The following is a 23,198-nucleotide window of genomic DNA, read 5'->3' on the forward strand; positions in this document are numbered from 1 at the left end:
GAGTAGTGATTGACCCCATTGTTTAAGATAAGGATGTAACCGAAAGTGTTTATAATTGAGGTGGTCATAGGTGCTGTCACAGGCTGGTTACCCTTATACTTGGAAAACTCTTAATGTCCTGCTCTAGACTTAAGCCTTTTAAGTGTGCCCCATCTATAGAATTGGAAGAGAACCTAGAAATTAGCAGTTTAATTTCCTCATTTCATAAATGAGAAAACTGAGATGTAGTGTGATTTGCCCAGGGTTAACCAGCCATAGAAAAAAAAACTTTTTTAATGGATCAGTTAGAACTTAAATTTCTTAAATCTTAGGTCAGTATTCATTCAGTCCCATCATACTTAACTATAAATTGGCACTTACTTTATTCATTTAGACTTTACTCTGCTGGCAGAACATAACTAAGTTGTCATTTGCCAATGTTTCTTTTATGTAAAAGCTGGGAAAGAATTATTTTAGATATGTCAAAAATAAAGATATCTTTATGGTATTATCGGAATCTGAGAGTGGCAATCTTCCTTTTAATTCAACTATCCAATTACTATCGTGTTTTTATTAAATGTAAGAAACCTATACTTTCTTCATGTCACAAGGTTATAGCCTGTGAATGTCGTTATTTACTATCTTAATGGTAGATCCTTGGCTAAGGAAATGATAATGAATGGTAACAAGTCCTTAAGTTGAAAGGGTTGTTTCTTTACGTGTACTCATTAAAATCAAGCTCTGGGATCTGCTTCCCCAGCCACTATCAGACTCCCTTTCACTCATCTTTTTCAGCCACATAGGCTGCCTTGCTGTTTCTTGAAGCCCCCCCAAACACGGTCCCATTTCAGGTCCTTAGCATGAGCTGTTTTCTCCACCAGGAACAAATGCAGGGAGCCAGATGTACACATGGCATGCTTCCTCACTCCCTTCGACTCTTTGTATAGTTTTTCAGGTCCTATTATTGATAAACTCATTAATTTGGATAAATTCAGAATAACTAATTTTTCTAAGAAGAAGTTTCATATCTAATTATTCCTTAAATAAGAGTGTATTTAATGCCAGTATACATAATATCTAATCTCTCTAAAATCAGAGTATTGAAACTTTTGGATATTTTCTGAACATCTTTTGAACCTCCCGGTTCTGAGACCTCTGCTTACTCTCAAATCAGATGCCTTCCTCACTCCCACCTCCCACCCCATATCAGACATGTGGCTTTGATAGCTGTTTGCTTTATTTTATTCTTTTTTTTTTTTTTATGCGGTACGCGGGCCTCTCACTGTTGTGGTCTCTCCCGTTGCGGAGCACAGGCTCCGGATGCACAGGCTCAGCGGCCGTGGCTCACGGGCCCAGCTGCTCTGCGGCATGTGGGATCTTCCCGGACTGGGACACGAACCCGTGTCCCCTGCATTGGCAGGCGGACCCTCAACCACTGCGCCACCAGGGAAGCCCAATTTTATTCATTTTTTAAAGAGCTTTCCTTAACTATGAAAAATTAGTTCCAGTTTCTATTTTTTATTCTAATTTAGAAACTGGATAGGAAAATGCTTGACCTACTTTGGTACTTTCCTGAGGTTGGTGGAAATAGTATCATATGCTGTATTTAGAACTGATATCTTTTCATTTTTTATTTCGTGCAGAGAACTACTTTAGCTGAAGTGGAGTTATATAAATTGAAAAGTAGTGTGTTCCATTTAGAGCTATTTTATGACACTTATTTGTATAACTGACAAGAATATTTGAAATGCTGTTTTTTAATATTATCGTTGTATAGCAATTGAATGATTAAGCAGACTGAACTATTTTCATCTTATGGAATGTTTACAGTGTTTAGGTTAGGCATGGTTACCTCATCTTATAATTTAGTGAATAGGAAAGATAAGTGGACAGAAATGTGATGTCAGTATGTGTGTGGTGTGTGCACAGCATATCCAGGAAAATCTTTGCAACTTGAACCTTAGAGAAAGAAGTAATTAAGTAAGCCTAACTTTTAAGTGTTGAATATTGCCATTAAAAAAACTTTTTATAGAAATCTTTTTAAAAATGTCTTGAATACATACTTAAATACATAATAGAATCTTAATGTATTTTGAGTGAATGATTTATTGAGATCAGTCTGTTTACAGTTGTAGCCAACAATTTATGTGTAATATTGTATGGCATCAGACTGAATAAATTAAATTATCGCTACTCAGATATGTGAAGTGAATATTTAAATATCAATTTTCTCCAATCTACTTGCAGAACTATACTGGTAATTATACCTGCAGTGTTTCACTCATGTTCTGTGGAACTTTTGAGAGCCCAGATGTCCAGAATACATATACACTCATACTTTTAGGAGGACTCTTTGTACGGTGTTTGAAAATTAAAGTATTGTGTTTGGCTTTTTATCTTGTAATACAGTAGTGTTGATTTACGCATTCTTTCTTATCTGCTGGCTCATTGCTTTTCTTTTATCAGGTAGCTTTTGGCTAACTCTCACTCTAATTTCATTTATTAAATTTCTGTTGGCTGCTATTGAAAACACTGTCACGTTGCTTTGAATCTTTCACATCTAATCTTTAACGGTATCCATTGGTGCCTCCTTTTTATTCTTGTCTTTTTTGTCTTCTGTAAGTTCTAAGTCTTTCTATTAAAATGAAAATATTAGTCTTTGTTAGATCACTTCCCTTTTCATAAGCTGCATTGACTTACTGTTGGTGGATCTGATGTAACTTTGGTATTCCTTTGTCTGTTTTCACTTTCTTGGTTTCGAGAGGTAACTGTTTTAGTGTTAAAATTTTGTTTTCTGTCTTTGAGATCAGTGCTGTTCTAGAAGCCTTAGTTTTCTTTAATTTTTTATGTAATCTCAGTTTAAATTAAAAAGACCAAGTTGAGTTTAACTCTATTGGAATAAGTTAGTGGGGGGGAGATAGAGAATTGATCATTTTAAGTGGGTATTTTGGGTTACTTTTAAAAAAGGGGGGAGTGCTTACTGGTGATAGAATGAAGTTGTAAAACCCTAGAGAGACCCAATTTAGCATCAAGGAGGGACTTCCTAGTGGCACAGTGGTTAAGAATCGCCTGCCAGTGCAGAGGACACAGGTTCGATCCCTGGTCCGGGAAGATCCCACATGCCGTGCGGAGCAACTGAGCTCGTGTGCCACAGCTACTGAGCCTGCGTTCTAGAGCCCATGAGCCGCAATTACTGAGCCCGCACACCACAACTACTGAAGCCCGTGCACCTAGAGCCCGTGCTCCACCACAAGAGAAGCCACTGCAATGACAAGCATGCATACTGCAGTAAAGAGTAGCCCCCCACTCGCCGCAACTAGAGAAAGCCTCCGTGCATCAACAAAGACCCAATGCAGCCAAAAATAAATAAATAAAAAATAAAATAAATGTATTAAAAAAAATAGAATCAAGGAAACATGACATCCTCGGTATAGACAGCTAGCCCAAGTAGTGTTTTATTGGGAGAAGGGGGTAAAGAAATAGAAAAACAGTTATTCAGATGCATTGAGCATTAAGGTTCAATGGAAATTTTGGGGAATTACTAGATAAACTAAGGAATGAAATCCAAGCTTGTATCAATTGAAAGTCAGTTTAATTTTTCTCTAATCTTTAAATGTTTTTAACACTGGCATCTCCTCTTCCATTGACAGGTAAACACTGGTCAGCGCAGGGATGGGCCTCTTGTACTTATAGGCAGTGGACTTTCTTCAGAACAACAGAAAATGCTCAGTGAGCTTGCAGCAATTCTTAAGGCTAAAAAATGTGCTGAGTTTGACAGTACAGGTGAGGATTATTTATTTATTTATTTATTTTTGGTTGAAGAAATTTTTAAATGGGTAATTCCATTGTAGAGCTCCCTTTGATAATTTATATGTTTTAACCATTGGGATCTGACTATACACTTTGAATCTGGTAATAATTCTAAAATGTTTTTGCAGTTATAAACTACTTACAAGTCTTAATTTAGTTAGGAAATATAAAGTTTAAAGCTTTGCACCTATTTTAAGACAGAACAATACATCAGAGCAATTTTATGAGTTTGCTAATGACAAATAAATTGTAATGTAGCATAATGCTTTAATTCCTTAGTTATAATTTGAAATAGAAAAGAAAAATTTGTGTTGGCTACTGTGGCTTTAAGATATATGGTTTATGATCTGGTTTTTCATGTTGGTAGCCAGAATAGAGAATGAAACTAAATAAAAGAAGTCTTATACCTAAGTATAAAAATTGTTTCCTTTCAAGAAAATTCAGGTATGAGTTTATAAAATGTAGACTAACTGTTTATAAAAAGCAGACTGGTTTAAAAACTATTTTGATTTATATTTCTGTTTCTCTTATTGCTTTTTTTGTTTTCTAGTAACTCATGTCATTGTTCCTGGTGATACAGTTCAAAGCACCCTGAAATGTATGCTTGGGATTCTCAGTGGTTGCTGGATCCTAAAATTTGAATGTAAGTATTAGATTTGGGAGAATTACAAAAGGAATTAAGTAATGAAATAAAATGAAATTGACTAATTTCATTTTTACAATGCACTACTGCCAATAATTATTTAAGGACCTTATGCTAATTTTTTTTTTTTACCTCTGGTTAGTCACTGCATTTTGAAAAAGCATCTCATATTAATGGTATCATTTATTTATTTATTTATTTATTTATTTTTCTTTTTTGTGGTACGCGGGCCTCTCACTGTTGTGGCCTCTCCCGTTGTGGAGCACAGGCTCCGGATGCGCAGGCTCAGCGGCCATGGCGCACGGGCCCAGCCACTCCGCAGCATGTGGGATCCTCCCAGACCAGGGCACGAACCCGTGTCCCCTGCATCGGCAGGCGGACTCTCAACCACTGCACCACCAGGGAAGCCCTTAATGGTATCATTTAGATGTTCTTAGTAAATATCCACAAGTATGTCCTGGTTTCAAAATCTTTTATTCTACAGTACCAACTATTTTAATCAAGAGTAAATGGATTATGTAATAGACCTGTAAGCTTAAACAATCTGTATTACCATTACATGATATATTTAACTTAATAAATGCATGTTTTAAATATACAACTATGAAATGAAAGTAGTTTATTGCTTTCCCTTTTTGATTCCTAAAAACTTAACTGTATAACTCTCTTTTGCTCTCTTAGCTAATATGGTATATTTTAGGAAGCTGTTTGGCAGTTTAGACTGCCCTGTAATACCTGGTTTGGGGCGAATACACTAGGTAGTCTCTAAACCTCTGATGAGAATGTGTCCCCATTCCCCTTTCTAGTTATGTAGTCAAACACCACTACCTTTGGAGCTGCCTCTCACCTTCCCAGCTCTCACTTGTTTATTTTTCTTAACCTTGGATTCACCTAGGACTTAACAAAATAAAAACAAAGCTCATGCAAGGTTATTTTCTACTCCTCAATCACTAAAGTATCTACTTGTGATATGATGGCTAATATAGGACAGTGAAATGACCTTTTTTTGCTAACTGTTTATAAAAGAATAGTGGCTATAAAGGGGGTACACAGGGAATCTTGTTATGATGCAGTTGAGTATCTTGATCCTAGTGGTAGTTATGTTACACAGTCTACACATGTGATTAAATGTCAGATGTACGTGCGCATGTGCGCACACATACACACAAAAGAGAGCGTGTATAATTGATGAAATCTGAATAAGTTCTTTGGATTGTATTGGTGTCAAATTCTTTTTTTTTTTTTTTTTTTTTTTTTTTTTTCTTTTTGCAGTATGCGGGCCTCTCACTGTTGTGGCCTCTCCCGTTGCGGAGCACAGGCTCCGGACGCGCAGGCCCAGCGGCCATGCCTCACGGGCCCAGCCGCTCCGCGGCATATGGGATCCTCCCAGACCGGGGCACGAACCCGTATCCCCTGCATCGGCAGGCGGACTCTCAACCACTGCGCCACCAGGGAGGCCCTCAAATTCTTGCTTTTGATAATTGTGCTATTGTTGTGTAAGATGTTAACATTGGAGATAGGGTGCATGGAACCTCCCTGTATGTTTCTTTGCAACTGCCTGTGAATCTATAATTATTTCAAATTAAAAAGTTAAAAAAGAATAGTGAGTATTTTTAATGAAACTTTCCTTTTAAGAAGCAAATGATGGATTAGTTTTGAAAAATCTTTTTTATAGCTTTGTGTTTTGAAGGTTTTATGGCAGAGATGCTTGATTTAACCAAAATCTATATTATTAATTTAATCTGTTGTTTGAAATTAACTTGGTTTGTAAAAAAGTTTCCTTTTAGCAACTGATATTCACATCTTTATAAAATACAGCTACCACTTTTCTTGTGAGGGTAGTCTCCACTGATTTGGTCTGAGTCGGCTGTGACTAGTAATGCTACTCTATCTGTTCTCATCAATATCTGTTACTAGACTCTGCCAGTCAACCAGTTAAACAAGTATGATAAACAGTTGGACTGATTGGCCATTTACATAGAAAAAAAAGTTTCTCTTTATGTCTCTTATTTTTGAACTTTCATTTCCCTTTCTAATCAAGGGGCAAGTCTTATTGGGCCTCAGTATTTAAAAAAATGACTTAAAATGGTTCCATGATTATAGATGTTTTTGTGCTGAACTTGTGCCAGAAACCTTGCCTGTGGTTATAGGAAGGAATGGATTTTCATAATAATAAGGTCTCAGTAATAAAGAAGCCATGTGAAATTTTGACTATTAAGGCATTTACCACTTACCCAGTAAGTTTAGTTCTTGTGAATTTGCCAAACTTGCATCTGGTTACATATACAGACTACATGATTCATTTCCATAATATCTGCCTTCTTTAAGAAATGGAAGTTTTGTCACTTTCATGGCTTGGTCATGTCATTTTTATAGAATCACCGATGGACTCAAGCTGGCCTAATAGCGTGCTGCTTGGTGATTTTCACAGTAGTGAATAATATACTCTAATATCAATCGTTCTTTTAGGATAAAAGATGGATGGAATCTCTTACTGAAGTTCATATCCCCATATTGTGTAATATAAAGTTCAAATAGGTTTGAGAAATAGGCTTAGGGTTTGAGACAATTACTTTAAATAGCCGCTGGGTTTATAAAAAGAAAGCAAGAACCCTCAAATACTTTCTATCCTAACACATTTTTCTATGGTTTCTGTGTTCTTAATGTCAGGCAACTTAGTGTGATTTAAAAAAATATGTTCACAGCTATTCTAAACTAGTTGAAAACCATCTATATTAAGGAAAGATGTGGTGGACCAAAGCTTTCAAAATTAATCATAAAGATTTATGACTTATTAAAACTAGATCTTGTGTTTGAGGATATCCACCAGCTTGCCTGGTAGACAGAAGCTTTACTGGCTGAACTATATAGAAAGTTTAGTATCAACTTTTTATGGCATTTTCCACAAACCAAGTAAATTAAAGAGGAAATTTCATCTAAACTTTCTCTGTAGAGAACTGTCTTATTTAAAAACTTAAGCAAATTTAAACAAATTAACAAAAAGAATTATACAAAACAGTCTGGATCCATTGGATCCAAATTTAACTATTGGAAGTCTTCTGTTGAAACTTATTTTGTCTTAATTGGTTCGTATCTTATTTTTTTATACTATATATATAGAGAGAGCATCTTACAGTGTCATAGTTAATGAACTTTGAATGAACATTCTAAGAATAGGGCATAATTATACTATTGTACTAGCCATTCTGTCTCATCATATTTATTTTACAGATATTTTATCAAATGGTATTTATCTTTATTTTACAGAAATGGGATATACAGCTAGGAAAGTTCCTTCTTCAAGAGTAAATTTGTGCCTGAGATTCTGCTTTAGTCCTAGTTTTGGTGCTAATTCCTCATAGGCAACTAATAACCATCCCTGTACAGGGTGAATTTTGGTAATTAAAGAGGTGACTAGAATGAAGATTAGAAGATATATAAATATGCCATTTTATTCATCTCTTAGAGAATGAAAAAGGTGGAATTGCATACTAAGGATGTAAACTAGCCTTCAGAAAGTGAAAATGTATTTTACTGACCTGTTCTTTCAGTACACTGCTTTCAAAATCTCCTCTAGCCTAACCTTTTTTAAAAAAAAAAAAATTAATTCTGCCTCTTCATTTCCCATCTCATTGTGAAGGGGAGAGCAAATGGTTGTCCTCTTTTCTTTCATCATCTCTTCCTCTTCCCCACTCTCATCTAAGTTTAAATAAAATTGCTGCTATAGAAGTTCTGAAAGGCCTTAGCACCTCAGGGAATTGCTGTGGGAATGTGCCAGACATTTTGCACTGGACTTGTGTCTGTGAGGAGAGGAAGGGCCAGATACAGTGTTTCTTTGTTTTTGTTTTAGATGAGGAAGATAGAGCCTAAGAGGCAATCATTATATCATCATTTTATAAATAACTTCATAATCAGATTAATAAACTTATACTTTTCTATTAAAATTTATTTCTTCAAATGGATGTTGAGTGAGCTGTGGAATTTTAAAAATACAGGTAGTTTTTACTAATCATATTTTGGTAATTATCAAAAAATAAATATACCAAAGCATTTCTGTCAGCTAAGATTGATTAGGCAACTTCATGCTTAGAGAAATATTTTACAAAGATTGTCTAAGAATAAAAACAAATTAACATCTGTTGATATAATTGTCCTACTTCTGAGAATATACTCCAAGCAAGTGATACAAAAGAAAGAAAAAAACCTATTTGCATTGTTATTTCTTATAACAAGAAGTAGGGGGGAATAACCGGAATATGAGAAAATTAAGAGCATTCTGGAATGCTTAAAGGTGTTTTCTGAAAAAAAATTTATTTTTATACGATAATTAGTAGGACTGAAATATGAAAAAACAAATTTGTTTAAATTTTTTAAAGAGCATAAAACAATTATATCTTCACTGTCAATATATAAATGTGTGAATATGTACAGGGAAAGAAACAATCAAAACAGTTGTAGATTGCTAGGTGGAGATCTGTTTATAACAGTTTTAAAATCAATGTATGTTTCTTAAATTCAAGTTTTTTATGAAGAAGTTCAAATTCTCAAGTTCTAATAACAATTAGATCTTCTTTTTGATCTTTTCTAAAACTTAATTGGGTAGGTAAGGGTTTCGTTCTTTTTTTTTTTTTTTTTTTTGTGGTACGCGGGCCTCTCACTGTTGTGTCCTCTCCCGTTGCGGAGCACAGGCTCCGGACGCACAGGCTCAGCGGCCATGGCTCACGGGCCTAGCCGCTCCGCAGCATGTGGGATCCTCCCAGACCGGGGCACGAACCTGTGTCCCCTGCATCGGCAGGCGGACTCTGAACCACTGCGCCACCAGGGAAGCCCGAGGGTTTCATTCTTAATCAGGGAAATTAGAACCTGTGTATGTATATTGCTCCAATCTAGTACACCAGATTGTTGATACCTGTTGTGCAGACCTAGCAGATAAATTTTAATATGGTTATTGTCCAATAAAAATGGAAGTCTTACATAAATATTTCAGTTTTAAATATATGACTAAAAAAGAACACCAAGTATGAGTTTTTAAATTATTGAGAAAAATTTTGGACATTAGGCTGAGTTTGGTCTGTAACCACATTTATAAAGAGAAGGATTGTTTTGATATTATTATTCATAATACAGGGTTTTAGAATTGATACCCAGATTTTGCCCAAGCAAACTTTATGATATAGTAATATATTTTTGTGATAGAATTTGACCTGCTTCTCAATATGCATTAAGTAAAATAAATAAATTTAGGAAACTATCCTATGAGGAAATGTATTTTTATGTATAAATATGCTTATAATTAGAATATTGGCTTAAAAAGTAGCCAAAAATAAACAGTTTTTCAATGGTATTTATATGAAAACAAAATCTAACGATCTGTGACAGTTGATTTCCTAAATCTAAATGTTTGTGATGGCACGAGAGGAGCATTTACCTTTTATTTTACATTTTCAGCCTTCATTTTACTGTCCTTCCACTCTTCACTGTGGAATTTCATAGTATTGGGCTTAGCTCTTCTTTTACTTGCCATCCTATTTAAAAAAAAATTACAGTGAGAGTGAACGTTGTTTTTCCATTTTTGTCATTGTTGTAAAAAGTTTCCTCTTAAAAACCATTTCCTTCTGTCTGAAGTTTAGTGATATCATAGCCTATTTGACTAAAAAGCCTACTAGAAAAGCATCTAAAAATAATTTTTTTTTTTATTTTTACACCTTGGGTGTTCATTTTCAATACAATCAGAAAGGAAATTCTTCAGTGTTTATTTTACTAATATGCAGTTTTCTTGAGTTACATAAGTGCCCAGTTTGGATCTAATGACATATTTATTAGGATTTTTGATTTTGACCTGAAATATTTGATTCTGTATTTTCTTTTTTTTTAGGATAACATTTAGTGTTGGCTAAGAGTAATATTTAATTATGATTTTCAGTGCTATTTCAGTTACAAATAGCCAGTGGCTTCAGAAGAATAACAGTTCTTTAAATTAGGAATTTATTTATTGCTCTAGCTTTTGAAGAGAGTAAGCACATTCTGTGGTCTTCATGGAGGGATACTTTCCCCTTTGGACATTTAACAGATCTCCATTTTAATGCTTTATTCTGTCTTCATTGTATTCTATAATCATTTGTATGTAGCTGTAGATTCAGAAGCCCTTTCTTCTACTCCCTCCTATTTGTGCAATCCTTTTATTCTTTCTAAAGCTAAGAAAAGTGACTAAGCTTAATATAGATTAGTGAACATCATCAGTGGTTCATGCAGCTGAAATGAAAATGTACATCCATGGATATATGTGCTTTTATGAGGTAGGAGGCAAGAGTGGCTACTAGAGATTCAGAATAAAGGAATACATTTCTGGATGGTACAAGCTTCTTTTAAAAAAAAATCATATCCCAGAATTCATAAACTGCATTAGTATACAGATTCTAGACTTTGCTTAGGTAGCCAGAGCTACCTTAATGACTTTGAGTTAATGACTTTGAGTTAAGCAGTACTTTGGGAATTGGGCTGCTTACCTCTATATAAAAAAGTAGGGCCTCCCTGGTGGCGCAGTGGTTAAGAGTCCGCCTGCCGATGCAGGGGATACGGGTTCGTGCCCCGGTCTGGGAGGATCCCATATGCCGCGGAGCGGCTGGGCCCGTGAGCCATGGCCGCTGGGCCTGCGCATCCGGAGCCTGTGCTCCGCAACGGGAGAGGCCACAACAGTGAGAGGCCCACATACCGCAAAAAGAAAAAAAAAAAAAAAAAAAAAAAAGTAACAAAGTCAGGGCAAAAGGAAAGATTACCTGAAATGGTAGACATGATCCGGAATACATCTGTGCTGAAAAGAATCTTAGTTTTAATAAGATAGGTAGTTGATTCCTGTACTTCTGAAAAATGATAGCTTTGGTCAAAATCTTAAAATATAATATAACATGTGAAAAGTAAGAAAGATGATATAAAGCATACATTTTACAAGGATAGTGGCTTGACACATTTTAAAGTATATATCGTTCTGTCATATTCAGAAATCTCCTGTGTTTACATAAACAATATAAATTATTCATGTATAGTCATTTCAGTTTGGATTCAGATCCTCCTGTTTAGCTGAGAAAGTTAACTAGTGATCTTGCATATGCATATTTCTTCACAAGAATCCATTTCTGCTGAACTATTATTGGCAGATAATGGAATAATATGGACTTTATTAAGTACAAATACAAAATATAATTTGGTTGACTTTTAGGATGTATTTTTTATTGAAGTATAGTTGATCTACAATGTATTAATTAGTGCTGTACAGCAAAGCAATTCAGTTATACATATATATACATTCTTTTTTATATTTACCATTATAGTTTATCATAGGATATTAGATATAGTTTTGTGTGCTATACAGTTAGGAAGTATCTTTAAATTGGTGGAAAAAGACCTGTTTTAAATCTTTATAGAGATTAAGGATTACAGTATATATTATACTTTAGATGAGTTTATGACTAGGAATGTTGTGAAAGTTCTGATAGTTTTTTTAACATGGAAAATAGATTTAACACTTCTTGCTGCAGTTTGCTTAACTAACTTATGTTGAGTAATTAAAACCTTAAAATATTATCTATTATTTAGGTTTGTTAATTAGGTAGTATTTTGGCTTGTAGATTCTTCCATTTCATTGATAATGTTAATATATCAGCATTTAGGTTGCTGAAAGTTTAAAGCATTTCATTCTTGTTTTGGTAAATCAGTTCAATTGGTTTATCTCAAAAGAAATCTACTAGGAAGTTGATATGAAGTGTAATTATTGTAATTACTGTAAATGTCTACTGAGAAGTATGAACGTTCTGAAACTCATAGGGTACAAATGAGAGAGTGGCAGCTTTGGCATCAGTCAGCTTAAACAAACTCATTGATTCACTGAAGACAAAGCCAAATGCATTGTTCTCCCCCCTCCAACCCCCGACTCCCAGGTAGTCAGCAGTTTTTGACATTTTGGTATACTTTTTGGCTAATCTCTTAAAAATAAGGATCCTCCTATTTAGTCATCTGTTAAATGGTTATGTCATTTATTTTGAGATACAGTATATTAAATCTGAGGAGAGAGTACCTGGCATTTCCTAAGATCTTTATTTTTTTAATGAAATAAAGATAAAGAAACACTGATCTAGAAGCTGGAGGATATCTGAGTTCTCATATCACTGGGAAAGCTGCTTAAATCTCTTAGGATTTCAGTTTCCTTATCTATGAAATGAAGAGGTTGATTAGACAAGCATCAAGTCAAATTGGCAATCTAAGTCCAAAACAGATAAAATTTATGTGGTTTAGTTCAGCATAATCATTTAATTTTTGTGTCTTTAGGTATGATATACATTTTCCTATTTGTTACAGTCTCCATAACTCCCTACCACTTAACACAAGGTTCCCCACATGATTATGTAATTTGAATGGCCCTTGTAGGTGTTCGAGTTACAGTCTTTGGACTAGATGTCACACCCGAGTTTCAAAAAATTCTCCATGTTTTCTGTTCTACAACGGCAATTCTAACAGATTGTTATAGACCTAGAAACTGTTCCTTAGTTTTCAGGGGGAAGCTATATTTTCCTTCTTTAGCTGATATTAAGTGGTAGAGAGAGTTGGCAAATTGTTACTTGGAATAAAAGGATATCAGAGGAACACATTCTTCATTTAGCTCAGTAATTGTAATTAGAGCATTGGATTTTTCTGCCTGCCTTTACAGAAATTTACTGAACAATTGCTATAAGGCTGAAAGTTTTGTGACTTGAGGCATATTTTCACTGAAAGAGTACTGGCATCTTCCTCTGGTAGTGCCATGCTGCCCTCTTGGTGTCTGCCATCTCATTTCTCTTGATGCCATGCTTATCTCATTCTAGTATCTGTTAAGACTACATTCTGTTGATTGACTAACGCTGGCATATTGCCTGGATCAATTAAAACCATTTTAGTATGCTTTTTTGACAGTTTAAATAACCAGTCAAATAAACCCATAAAATGGATAAGCAGCCAGCATAGGCACAGCCCATTTATTTACTTCTGTAGTTAAACATTAGCTCTTTACTTGTTACAGTTACTTGATATTATAGGAGTATTCAGTGTTCAGTCCTTGGCTTTATATGCTGGCATATACAGTTCATCTAAAGATACTGGTATAAATTCTCTTCAAATATCATCAGGAAAGGAGGTTTAGGAAGGGGGTTAAGTGATAAAAAGTAAAAGTAGTAATTTATATGTAAAATAATGAGTTTGAGGTAAGTCAGTGATTTGGCTAGATTGGTAATTTTTTTTGCATTGGTGTTTAATGTAGAACCAATATATGATGTCATGTAAGCACACTGTCAGTGTTTCTCATATGATTTTGACCTAGTCAAAATTTTTATTTTGAGACTCATTTTCAATATACAGTAAAGTTAATATTTTAGTATTAGCTTCATTGGAAAGATAGTTTTTTTGTTTTGTTTTATTTATTTATTTATTTTAGATGTAGGGGGTAGGAGTTTATTAATTAATTTATTTATTTTTGGCTGTGCTGGATCTTCGTTTCTGTGCGAGGGCTTTCTCTAGCTGTGGCAAGCGGGGGCCACTCTTCATCGCAGTGCGCGGGCCTCTCACCGTCGCGGCCTCTCCCGCCGTGGAGCACAGGCTCCAGACGCGCAGGCTCAGTAGTTGTGGCTCACGGGCCCAGTCGCTCTGCGGCATGTGGGATCCTCCCAGACCAGGGCTCGAACCCACGTCCCCTGCATTAGCAGGCAGACTCTCAACCACTGCGCCACCAGGGAAGCCCCGGAAAGATAGTTTTTTATACCCTGTGAATAGTTACTAAAAATTCTATTTTTAAAATATAATTTTTACTACATGCAAAAAACCAACATTTTTTTATAAAAACCATCATATTTATGATAAGTTAGTGAGAAGAGTAGAATTCAGCGTAACAAACTTAGCTAAATATGTTCCTTGTATTGAAAACACTGGGGACTAAAACCCAGGCAAAACTAGCAAAAAATTAAGAATCACATGATAGGGAATTATAGATATGCCAGGGTTGAGTGTTCAGCTGGAATATGCATTAATAGTCCCAAGTTAAGAAAAAATTCAGTCCCTTGACAAAGCTCTGCTTTTGGCAAGATAGATGTATTCAGTCATTCAGTCAGTCACCAAGTCATCTCTAGACTGGTGACTTCAGTGGGTACCTGTCGATTCCAAACATGTCCCAGACTCTGCTTTACTGTTTATTTTAACAAGAGCCGTAGAGCCCCTGTTATTTGACCAGCTTAATAAGCGAGGTGTTCTGGACTCAAGTACTTTCCTTAATGTCAGATCACTTACAGTCTAACAGGAGGTTAGGCATAGGACTGCCAGAATGAGTGGGGCAGGTGATAAGGCCTCAGGGTCAGATCACTGTGGGCTGAACTAAATGAGAAACTTTTTATTACTTTAATTTTGATAATAGTTATAAATTAAAATTTAGATTTTTATTCTTGTACATGAAATAATGTACTGATTTAGGTTTTTCAGAAAGAAAACTAAAATTTGTATTCAGTACTACTTCATTGCTCAGTTCTCTGAAGGAAAGATTTCTTACATTTTCTTTATATGGAAAACCAGTTTTATTACATTTTGTTTTGGCATAAGTAAGGTTTCTTTTTCTGTTTCAGAACAATTTTTAACCATGAAGAAGAAAAATCACTTAGGTAAATGGCATAATTTCAATGTGAAAGAAACAATGCTCACTTGATATTTATTTTGCTTTTATCCTCGTTTTTTCCCCAGGGGTGAAAGTATGTCTACAAAGAAAAGAATGTGAACAGGAAGAAAAGTATGAAATTCCTGAAGGACCACATAGAAGCAGGCTCAACAGAGAACAGCTGGTATTTTCCTTTTGATACTACTTTTATTGTTCTTATTATAACTTAATACTATTATTACCATCAGGCAAAACTTCTCCTGCCCTTTCAACAAGTACAGGTGACTGATTAAAATTTTAATTGTGCTTATTTCAAGCACTTGATTCTGAGAGATGATCACAATGAGCAGTAAAAACCAGAAGGTAATAATTTCATACTGTTACTAGATTTTGGGCATCTTGAACATTCCATAAACCTTTCAGAATCTGAGGTGAGTCTCAGATATAGGAAGTAGCTTGAGAGAAGACTTAGAGCTACTGCTCGGATTTTGTTAACCATGTCTTTATTACCACATATTGTAGTTTTAATGGATAAAATTCCATTACCCTGTTGACATAGAGGTATATTAAAAATGCCAAAGAAAAGTTTTTGTAGAAGGGACTTGTGAAACTTTTTCCGTAAAGCTCACAGAAGTGTGTTTCATATCTAATTGGATCCCTAGCCATGGCCTTATAATGTATTGTGTTCTAAGGAAAACATCTCTAGAATCCTGGAGGCCACACTCCCACGTCACTGCTCTGGGGACCTTAGATTGGTAGTATATAGGAACCTAAATATGGATGGGCAGAATTGGAAAACTCCATAGAAAAGCTGTTACTCTTACAATTCAGTTTAGCTTGGTATCCGTGAGGCATGTTTCAGATACCCTAGGAAGGAATTCTTGGGGCTTTAAGTCCCACGAAATATGAATAAATATTCTGATATAAGATGCTTGATGAACAGGTTTTATGTGGATGTATACCACACACACAGAGAGACACACACACAGAGCACACCTAAAATGTGAGAACAGTGAAAAGCACCAGAGTCTTAAGGAAAAAATTGTATAGGAAACCTTTATTTGCATGAGTATTTTTTTTTTACCTAAATGGTTTATTTGAAATACAACTTGTCCTAGCACCTTATTAAGTAGCTTCTTAACTGCTTGTGACTTTTCTTTTTATTTCCCTATTCATATGCAGTGTTTTAAAATATTTTGGTCTGCTTTTAATGAGCTTTTTTTTTTTTGTTTTTTCAGTTGCCAAAGCTGTTTGATGGATGCTATTTCTATTTTGGGGGAAGCTTCAAACACCATCCAAAGGACAACCTTATTAAGCTTGTCACTGCAGCTGGGGGACAGATCCTCAGTAGAAAGCCCAAGCCAGACAGTGACGTGACTCAAACCATCAATACAGTCGCGTACCATGCCAAACCTGATTCTGATCAGCACTTCTGCACACAGTATATCATCTATGAGGATTTGTCTAATCATCGCCCAGAGAGAGTTAGGCAGGGCAAAGTCTGGATGGCTTCTTCCAGCTGGTTTATAGATTGTGTGATGTCCTTTGAGTTGCTCCCTCTTGACAGCTGAATCCTATACCAGATGTACATTTCAAATTGAACTTACACAGTGTGAGAGCCCAGTGACTGCACTGTTTTGATCATTCACATTTTTACAAATAGGTAGACTCATTCATACATTTTTTTCCCCTGAATTAAAAAAAAACAAATTGCCAGATTATAAATTCATTCTATGTTTACCATTTAGATGCGGAGATTGCTTTAAGGGATTTTTCTTTTTAAAACTGGCATATGTGTTGATTCATCATGTCTTTCTATTCACATTATCAGCTGTCAAAGATTAATGAGAGGGGATCAGAACTGTTGGTTAAACATACAAGTGGTATCATTATGTCTCACCCTTTTAATGTTCTTTGATGAAAAAAATCCACACCTGCCACCAGCAAAAATACTTGCCTTCGTTTAGTAAGCAAATAATATTGTCAAATAATTTATTCTGGCTTTGTTATAATGAAAATAGATTACCTGGTCTAAATTTGCCACCATAGGTGTTAAATTCTTCTGTCTACAGTTGTATTTATTTTGCTACTTATAATTTACTTGTTCCTACATTTTTGTTCCCTTTTTTAAAAAATCTTGTCTCTTAATCAGGAAATCATGATTTGAATCTCAACATTACTGTTCTCTGGTGGTGAAAGTCAACATTGGACTCATGATATATATTTTTATTGTATATATTTGCTTATTGTTAATCAACTTATAACTGTGTTAATAATATATATATATGTGTGTGTGTAGAACATTTTCTCTAACACATTTTAGAGACATTGTTAGTCAAGTGTAAATAAATTAGGGAGCAGTCTTTCTGGTAGACCTTACGTATTGCTAAAATAATTTTTCTGTAGGTCTTAATTTCTTTCTTTATAAATTGTCTTTCATTTTTGGATTGCTGGGGAGGCAGAAGTTGGTGATTACTTGATTTAGAACAGATTTTTGTCCAGGTGATACAAAAGGCTATGACAGTAAGTTTAATGGTAGTAGTGAAAAGAACTTATTCATAATACCAGGACCATCAAGGCTGCAGAATAGTAGACAGGACGTCACCTGAGAATGGGGAGACCTGGGAAGGTTACTCTGGTCTGAGTGTTCTTATTTGTGAATCAGTAAGGTAGATTAGATCATTTTAAAACATTTTCTAAGAAGTAGAATTCTTTAATAAGTCTTTCTAGAAATTTAATGTACTTTAATATTAAAGACATGGAAAGGGTGTTACTGTTGAGACTTGCCAGTTTGGTCCCTTTGGGGCCAAAGGGAATAGTTTGGTAACCACTAGATTAGAATACTGAGATTCTGAAGTTCATGAATATTTCAAGATCCATTTATTTGACGTTTGAGATTCAGCTGATTATTTCAAAATAAAATTTACTTTAATCCCTTCTTCGACATGTTATTTTTCTATATGAAGAAATAAATTATGTGAACACAATAATACTGCTGACCCTGACCTTCAAGGGTGAATTAGCTCTGAAACATTCTCTCCAACCAGTATTGTGTTTGCTCCACATTTCATTCAAATGGAGAATGATAAACAACATAGCACCAAGCAAATCTGAGGGGTTAGGTAATGTCTGGATTAAATAATTTAAGACTCTGGGATTTTGGTTGTCATTTTTGATTTATAACTGACTTTTAGTCACTTTCTATTTCCTCATTGGTCATATTCCTAGACAGTTTTGTGTTTGTTCCTCTGATCTGAATCCCCGTTTGTAAAAACACTTTGGGGAGTTGCTACTCGCTTTCCTTCATTCAATTTCTTGGTTTGTCCTCCCTCTTTGTTGTACTTTGTGTCCCACTATTAAGCAGTTTTGTTTTTGGTTTCTTTAAATATTTATTTTGGCAGCAGTTAATTGATGTTAAGCTCTTGAAACTTGTATTTTCTGTATAGATATACTTGTAATTATTTTCATTTTTCAGTCATAGATTCAAGCTTCCTTTTTATTTACCATAAATCACTAAAGTTCTTTGTGCTTCCACATCTCTGTTTCTTCTATAGAGGTGACTCACTCTGCACTGTTGAAGAACGAGCCTCTGCAAGACTTGTGAGGAAATCTTTCAGCTGACAAAAGCTTGTCTTTTTGAGCACTGTATTTCTAAAGTATATTAGGTACTTTATTACTTAAACTTTTTTGAATGCAGTGTAACCTTGGTAGTTTGGAATCATCATAAAGACTGTCATTTATTACACAGTGATTCCTTGTGGTTCATTTTTTTTAAACTGAAATGTAATAGGCGTAGTACTGTATCAGTCTCATATGTGCGTCATAGTGATTCAATATTTTATATACATTTCAAAATGGTCACCTTGTTAACTAGTTACCATTTATCACCACACAACGTTATTACAATATTATTGACTATATTTCCTATGCTTCGCATTACATCCCCATGACTTTATGTCCCTCCATGTTGTCGCAAATGGCAAGATTTCATTCTTTTTTATGGCTGAATTTGTTGATATTGTATATAAACATTGTACATATAAGTCACATCTTTTTCCACTTTCTCTTGATGGGCTCTTAGGTTGTTTCTGTATCTTGGCTATTGTAAATAATGCTGCAGTGAACATTGGGGTGCATATATCTTTTCAAGTTAAGAGTTTTTGTTTTCTTCAGATAAATACCCAGAAGTAGGATTGCTGGATCATATGGTAGTTCTATTTTTAACTTTTTGAGGAACCTCCATATTGTTTTCCATAGTGGCTGCATGAATTACGTTCCCACCAACAGTGTAAACAGGCTTTTCACAAGGAAGATGGGTTGTGTTTCAGTCTGCTTTCTGTGTAGTTCCGTTGGGCGGGTTGGCCCACCTGTGCTAGCAGGTTAGGTGGGGAGTGCACCAATGGCCTCTCCCAGCAGCTCAATCTCTGGGTAGTGTTTCCACCATCCCAGCCCCTCCAGCTGATGCTTTCAGATTTGCAAATATCTCTCTCTCACACAGTCTTAGCACTTTTCAAACCGGTGTTATTTAGCTGGGTCTTGATTCGAGAGAGACCACATGTGTGCCATTTAAGAGGGAAGTCTTAGTTTCTTATAGCACTTTGGGACCTTTTCTAAGCCAGACATTTTTGAGGCTGGTCTCTCTGGTATAGATCCTAGGGGCTGGGGTGCCTGATGTGGGGCCCCAACCCCACGCTCCTCCAGGAGAAGCTCCTGCCTGGTGAAATCCCTTATTGTGTGCCACCAGGTGTGGGTGGGATTTTTGGCAAGAGTGTTTCTCTGCCACTCCTACCCATCTCAATGTCCTTTTACCTTTTCTTGTGGAGCAAGTATTCAGTTAGTTCTCAGGTTCTATTCAGAAGGAATTGATCCAAATGTAGTTTTGTATTTGTCGTGTTTGTGGGAGGAGGTAAGTTCAGCCTCTTCCTATGTTGCCATCTTGAATCACCTCTGTCAGAGTCTTATGGTTCTACTGAAGTCAGAAGGTTGGGAGCTTTTCTACAGTGTTACACATGGCTTTTTTCTAGTTCTAGTTCTACCTGTATTTTTCAGTTTTCCCCCTTGACATCTGCTACTTTATAGCTACTTACCTATTTCCATGAATACATTACCCTATCTAATTTGTTAATTTCTTTTTCTTTTGACTTTCTGGGAAATGGAAACCAGATAGGAACCATATTAGAATTATGGATGAAATAAGGATAAATAAACAATGTGTGAGAGTTTTAATGATTCACCTAAGAGTTAGATACTTAAATTTTCATAGGTAAGACATCATTTATTTCATCTTTCTTGATTTCTTTTAAGCCTTCTTTGTGAATTCAGCAATTAAGTGACCCCTGCATAGATGAAGATTGTGTTTTGGAAGGTTTGATGTTTCCTGTGGAAATAAGATGCAGAGAGGGGGACCACATTACATGTTAGCTCTTACTGCCTCCATGAGTTGGGGTAGAAAAAAGAGTCAATGATGTTCTAAAGGTTTGTGTACCTCATCATAGCCACAAATGTCTATTCTCTAAATGTGGCAGGAAATAATTTTATTTGATAACGATAAGCCACTATTTTATTTGAAGACGGAGTGAACTACAAATTGTGAACTTAATGTATATCTTTGTAAGTCAGCCCTTTTCAAGAATATGCACATCAAAGCAACTAATAAATGAAAACTAAGCAGTTCTAATTTTTTTTCCCAGTCAACTGATATGTATTATGTTTGGCTACTTAGCTGCATACTCTTATGAATTAGGGATTGTTGATTATTTGTGTAGCTTTCTAAGGCTCTGAGTGTACCTTTCTATACCTGAAAGTTTCTATTAGAATGGTGATATGGGAGAAGTGAGGAAAACCCTAAACTTTCCTGACTCTGACCTGGCTTAAAGGGTTTGCGATTAACACCCCAGCACTTATAAGGATCCCTTTGGTCCCAGTGCTCCAGTTTGCTTGCGCAAGCCACTCTGAGAAGGTCAGTGAGCCTCACATCAGGCTTGAAGATTGGATTAAAGACCCAGGAAGGGCATGCCTCCTGCACAAGGTTTGAAGTCAACTGGACTTGGGTTTGTTTACCATCTCTTTACTAGTTTGGTTAACTTGTGTATACAGTTATAAAGTTGGGATAATACTGTCTGTCTCACTTGGATGTCAAGGTGGATGAAAGCACTGAGCACCTTGTAGACACTCACAGGATCACCTTTCATTCCTATGTGAGTGAGATGGATCAGAGACATCTTTAAAAGCCACTCTTGAAAAGTGGCTTTGGGGAGCACAGCTCATCTCGGTCCTGAATCATCCTGGCCATTGTCCCCATCCCCAGCTCAACTGCTGGCTGTCCTATCTTCACTTTACTGACATTAGCCTTAACAACATCCAGGACCTGGCTTGTCTGGCTAATTTCTCACGTCTGACTTCTCTCCCCAGCTATGAGTGAAGTTTCCCCAGCTATGTAGCCTCTCCTACCCATTCAGGTAAGATTTTGTTTGGCTTTCATCCCCTGAATGCATGTACTTTGGGTACCAAGACTACTTGCCTTCCATACTTAATATATGCCCCTTAGAAGACGCTGCCCAAACTTCTGTCAGCATTGTGTCACAATCCCTTTTGGGCACTTCAACCCTTCTGCTGTATGACTTTGGGATAAACTTACTTTACACATCTCTTAAAAAAAAAAAAAAAAAAGATTGATTTTTTTGCTGCCTTTGGTTTATAACTTGTGAAACTCATGTTTTCATTATTAATACTACAAAATTTTCAAAACCACTCCCCATTGCCTGCTGGCTAAAATAATATTGCCAAAATGTTCTTCCACCAGTGAAATATATAGATCTTTTTCTAAATTTTAACAATGTGGCTACCTTCAAGTTTTTTAATAACTCTTCTTACAGGAGTATTACATAGTTACTGTAGAAAATTTGCAACATACAAAAACACAAGGAAGAAAATCATAGCCAAATTCAGGGACCATAAACTGACAAATTGGTTTTTGGCTTTCATAATGTAAAAAAATAGATTTAATGCCATTGAAAGGTCATGTATGCTTCAGTTTTCCACAGTCCCCATCACTCCTTACTGTCTTATCCCGCTTCCACTTTATTCACTTACTTGGGCCTTGGAAATATTGAGTTAATCCACAACTCAGAATAACAACTATTAACATTCTTATCTTCTATGCAAGCACACACACATATAGCCTTTATAACTAAGGATTTAAACCCTGAAAATACTTCCCATATTTTTCCATGTAATTAAATATTCCTAAATGTAATTTCCTGTAGTTGTATAGTAACCTATCAACAACATGTAGTATAATTTATCAAATCTGTGCTATTGAATATTTGGGTTATTTCCATTACAGATAAAGCTGTATAAACATCTTTAAAATACATTTTGGTCCTGGGGGAAGGGAGAGATTTTCTTTAATATGTCAAGCCAAGTCAGTATCTACCATTACCATCTCTATAAAATGCAGTGCACACCCTACATATTTAAATTAAGACCTATAGTTACGCTTAAAATATAAAAATTAGAAAATGAGCCTTCGTTGATTGCTATGATTTTCTTGAGTTGATGAGGCTTTACATGTAAGGTTCAGAACACTCCTGCTCTTATGGGTTAGAAGCTAATTAGAAAAAGAAGCAGAAAAGGAATTTTAGGCTGTTTGGTAGAGATCTTACGGGTCATCTTGCCAGTGAGGAGCTCTTGTGTTAAGATGAGGAAACAGGCCTGGAGACCTTTAGATCACATACCTTGTTATTGGCTGGGCCCAGATTAAAAGCATGTAGTTTTCTATTTATGCCATGTCACCTACCAGGGTACATTGCTTCTTTAAGAAATCCAAAGCACTCGCTGTTATAGAGCCTATAATCTGACTTGTACTTAAAAGAACTTATTAAGCTGATGTAGAGCATCTAGAAGAGTAGATGGCATCCATCCCCTGCATGCTGTGACCCCCACCTGCCTCTACCTCAGCAGACGTTACTAATCATTACTTCTGTTTTTGAGACCAAAAAGGGTCTTAAAATCTTTCGCAACTCTTACTTCAGGCAGCCACAACCAACTGGTCAAGTTGGTTTATCAGTTTGGATGTATTTACCATCACTAAACTGAGCCATG

At 35.7% G+C, this 23,198-nt stretch overlaps 1 protein-coding gene across 4 annotated transcripts in view; it reads left to right on the plus strand.

Annotated features, from left to right (window-relative positions):
• BARD1 (BRCA1 associated RING domain 1) overlaps positions 1-18,798 on the plus strand; it is a 70,163-nt gene extending 51,365 nt beyond the window's left edge. For all 4 annotated transcript variants that reach the window (XM_060106958.1, XM_060106955.1, XM_060106956.1 and 1 more), the window contains 4 exons: positions 3,630-3,762; positions 4,340-4,432; positions 15,182-15,279; positions 16,334-18,798. In XM_060106958.1, coding sequence (XP_059962941.1) covers positions 3,630-3,762; positions 4,340-4,432; positions 15,182-15,279; positions 16,334-16,666 — 657 coding nt within the window. In that variant the 3' untranslated portion in view covers positions 16,667-18,798. The remainder of the gene's footprint in view (positions 1-3,629; positions 3,763-4,339; positions 4,433-15,181; positions 15,280-16,333) is intronic.
• Positions 18,799-23,198: the final 4,400 nt, after the last annotated feature.

This window comes from Mesoplodon densirostris, chromosome 8 (assembly GCF_025265405.1).
Source record: "Mesoplodon densirostris isolate mMesDen1 chromosome 8, mMesDen1 primary haplotype, whole genome shotgun sequence".
NCBI lineage: Eukaryota > Metazoa > Chordata > Mammalia > Artiodactyla > Ziphiidae > Mesoplodon > Mesoplodon densirostris.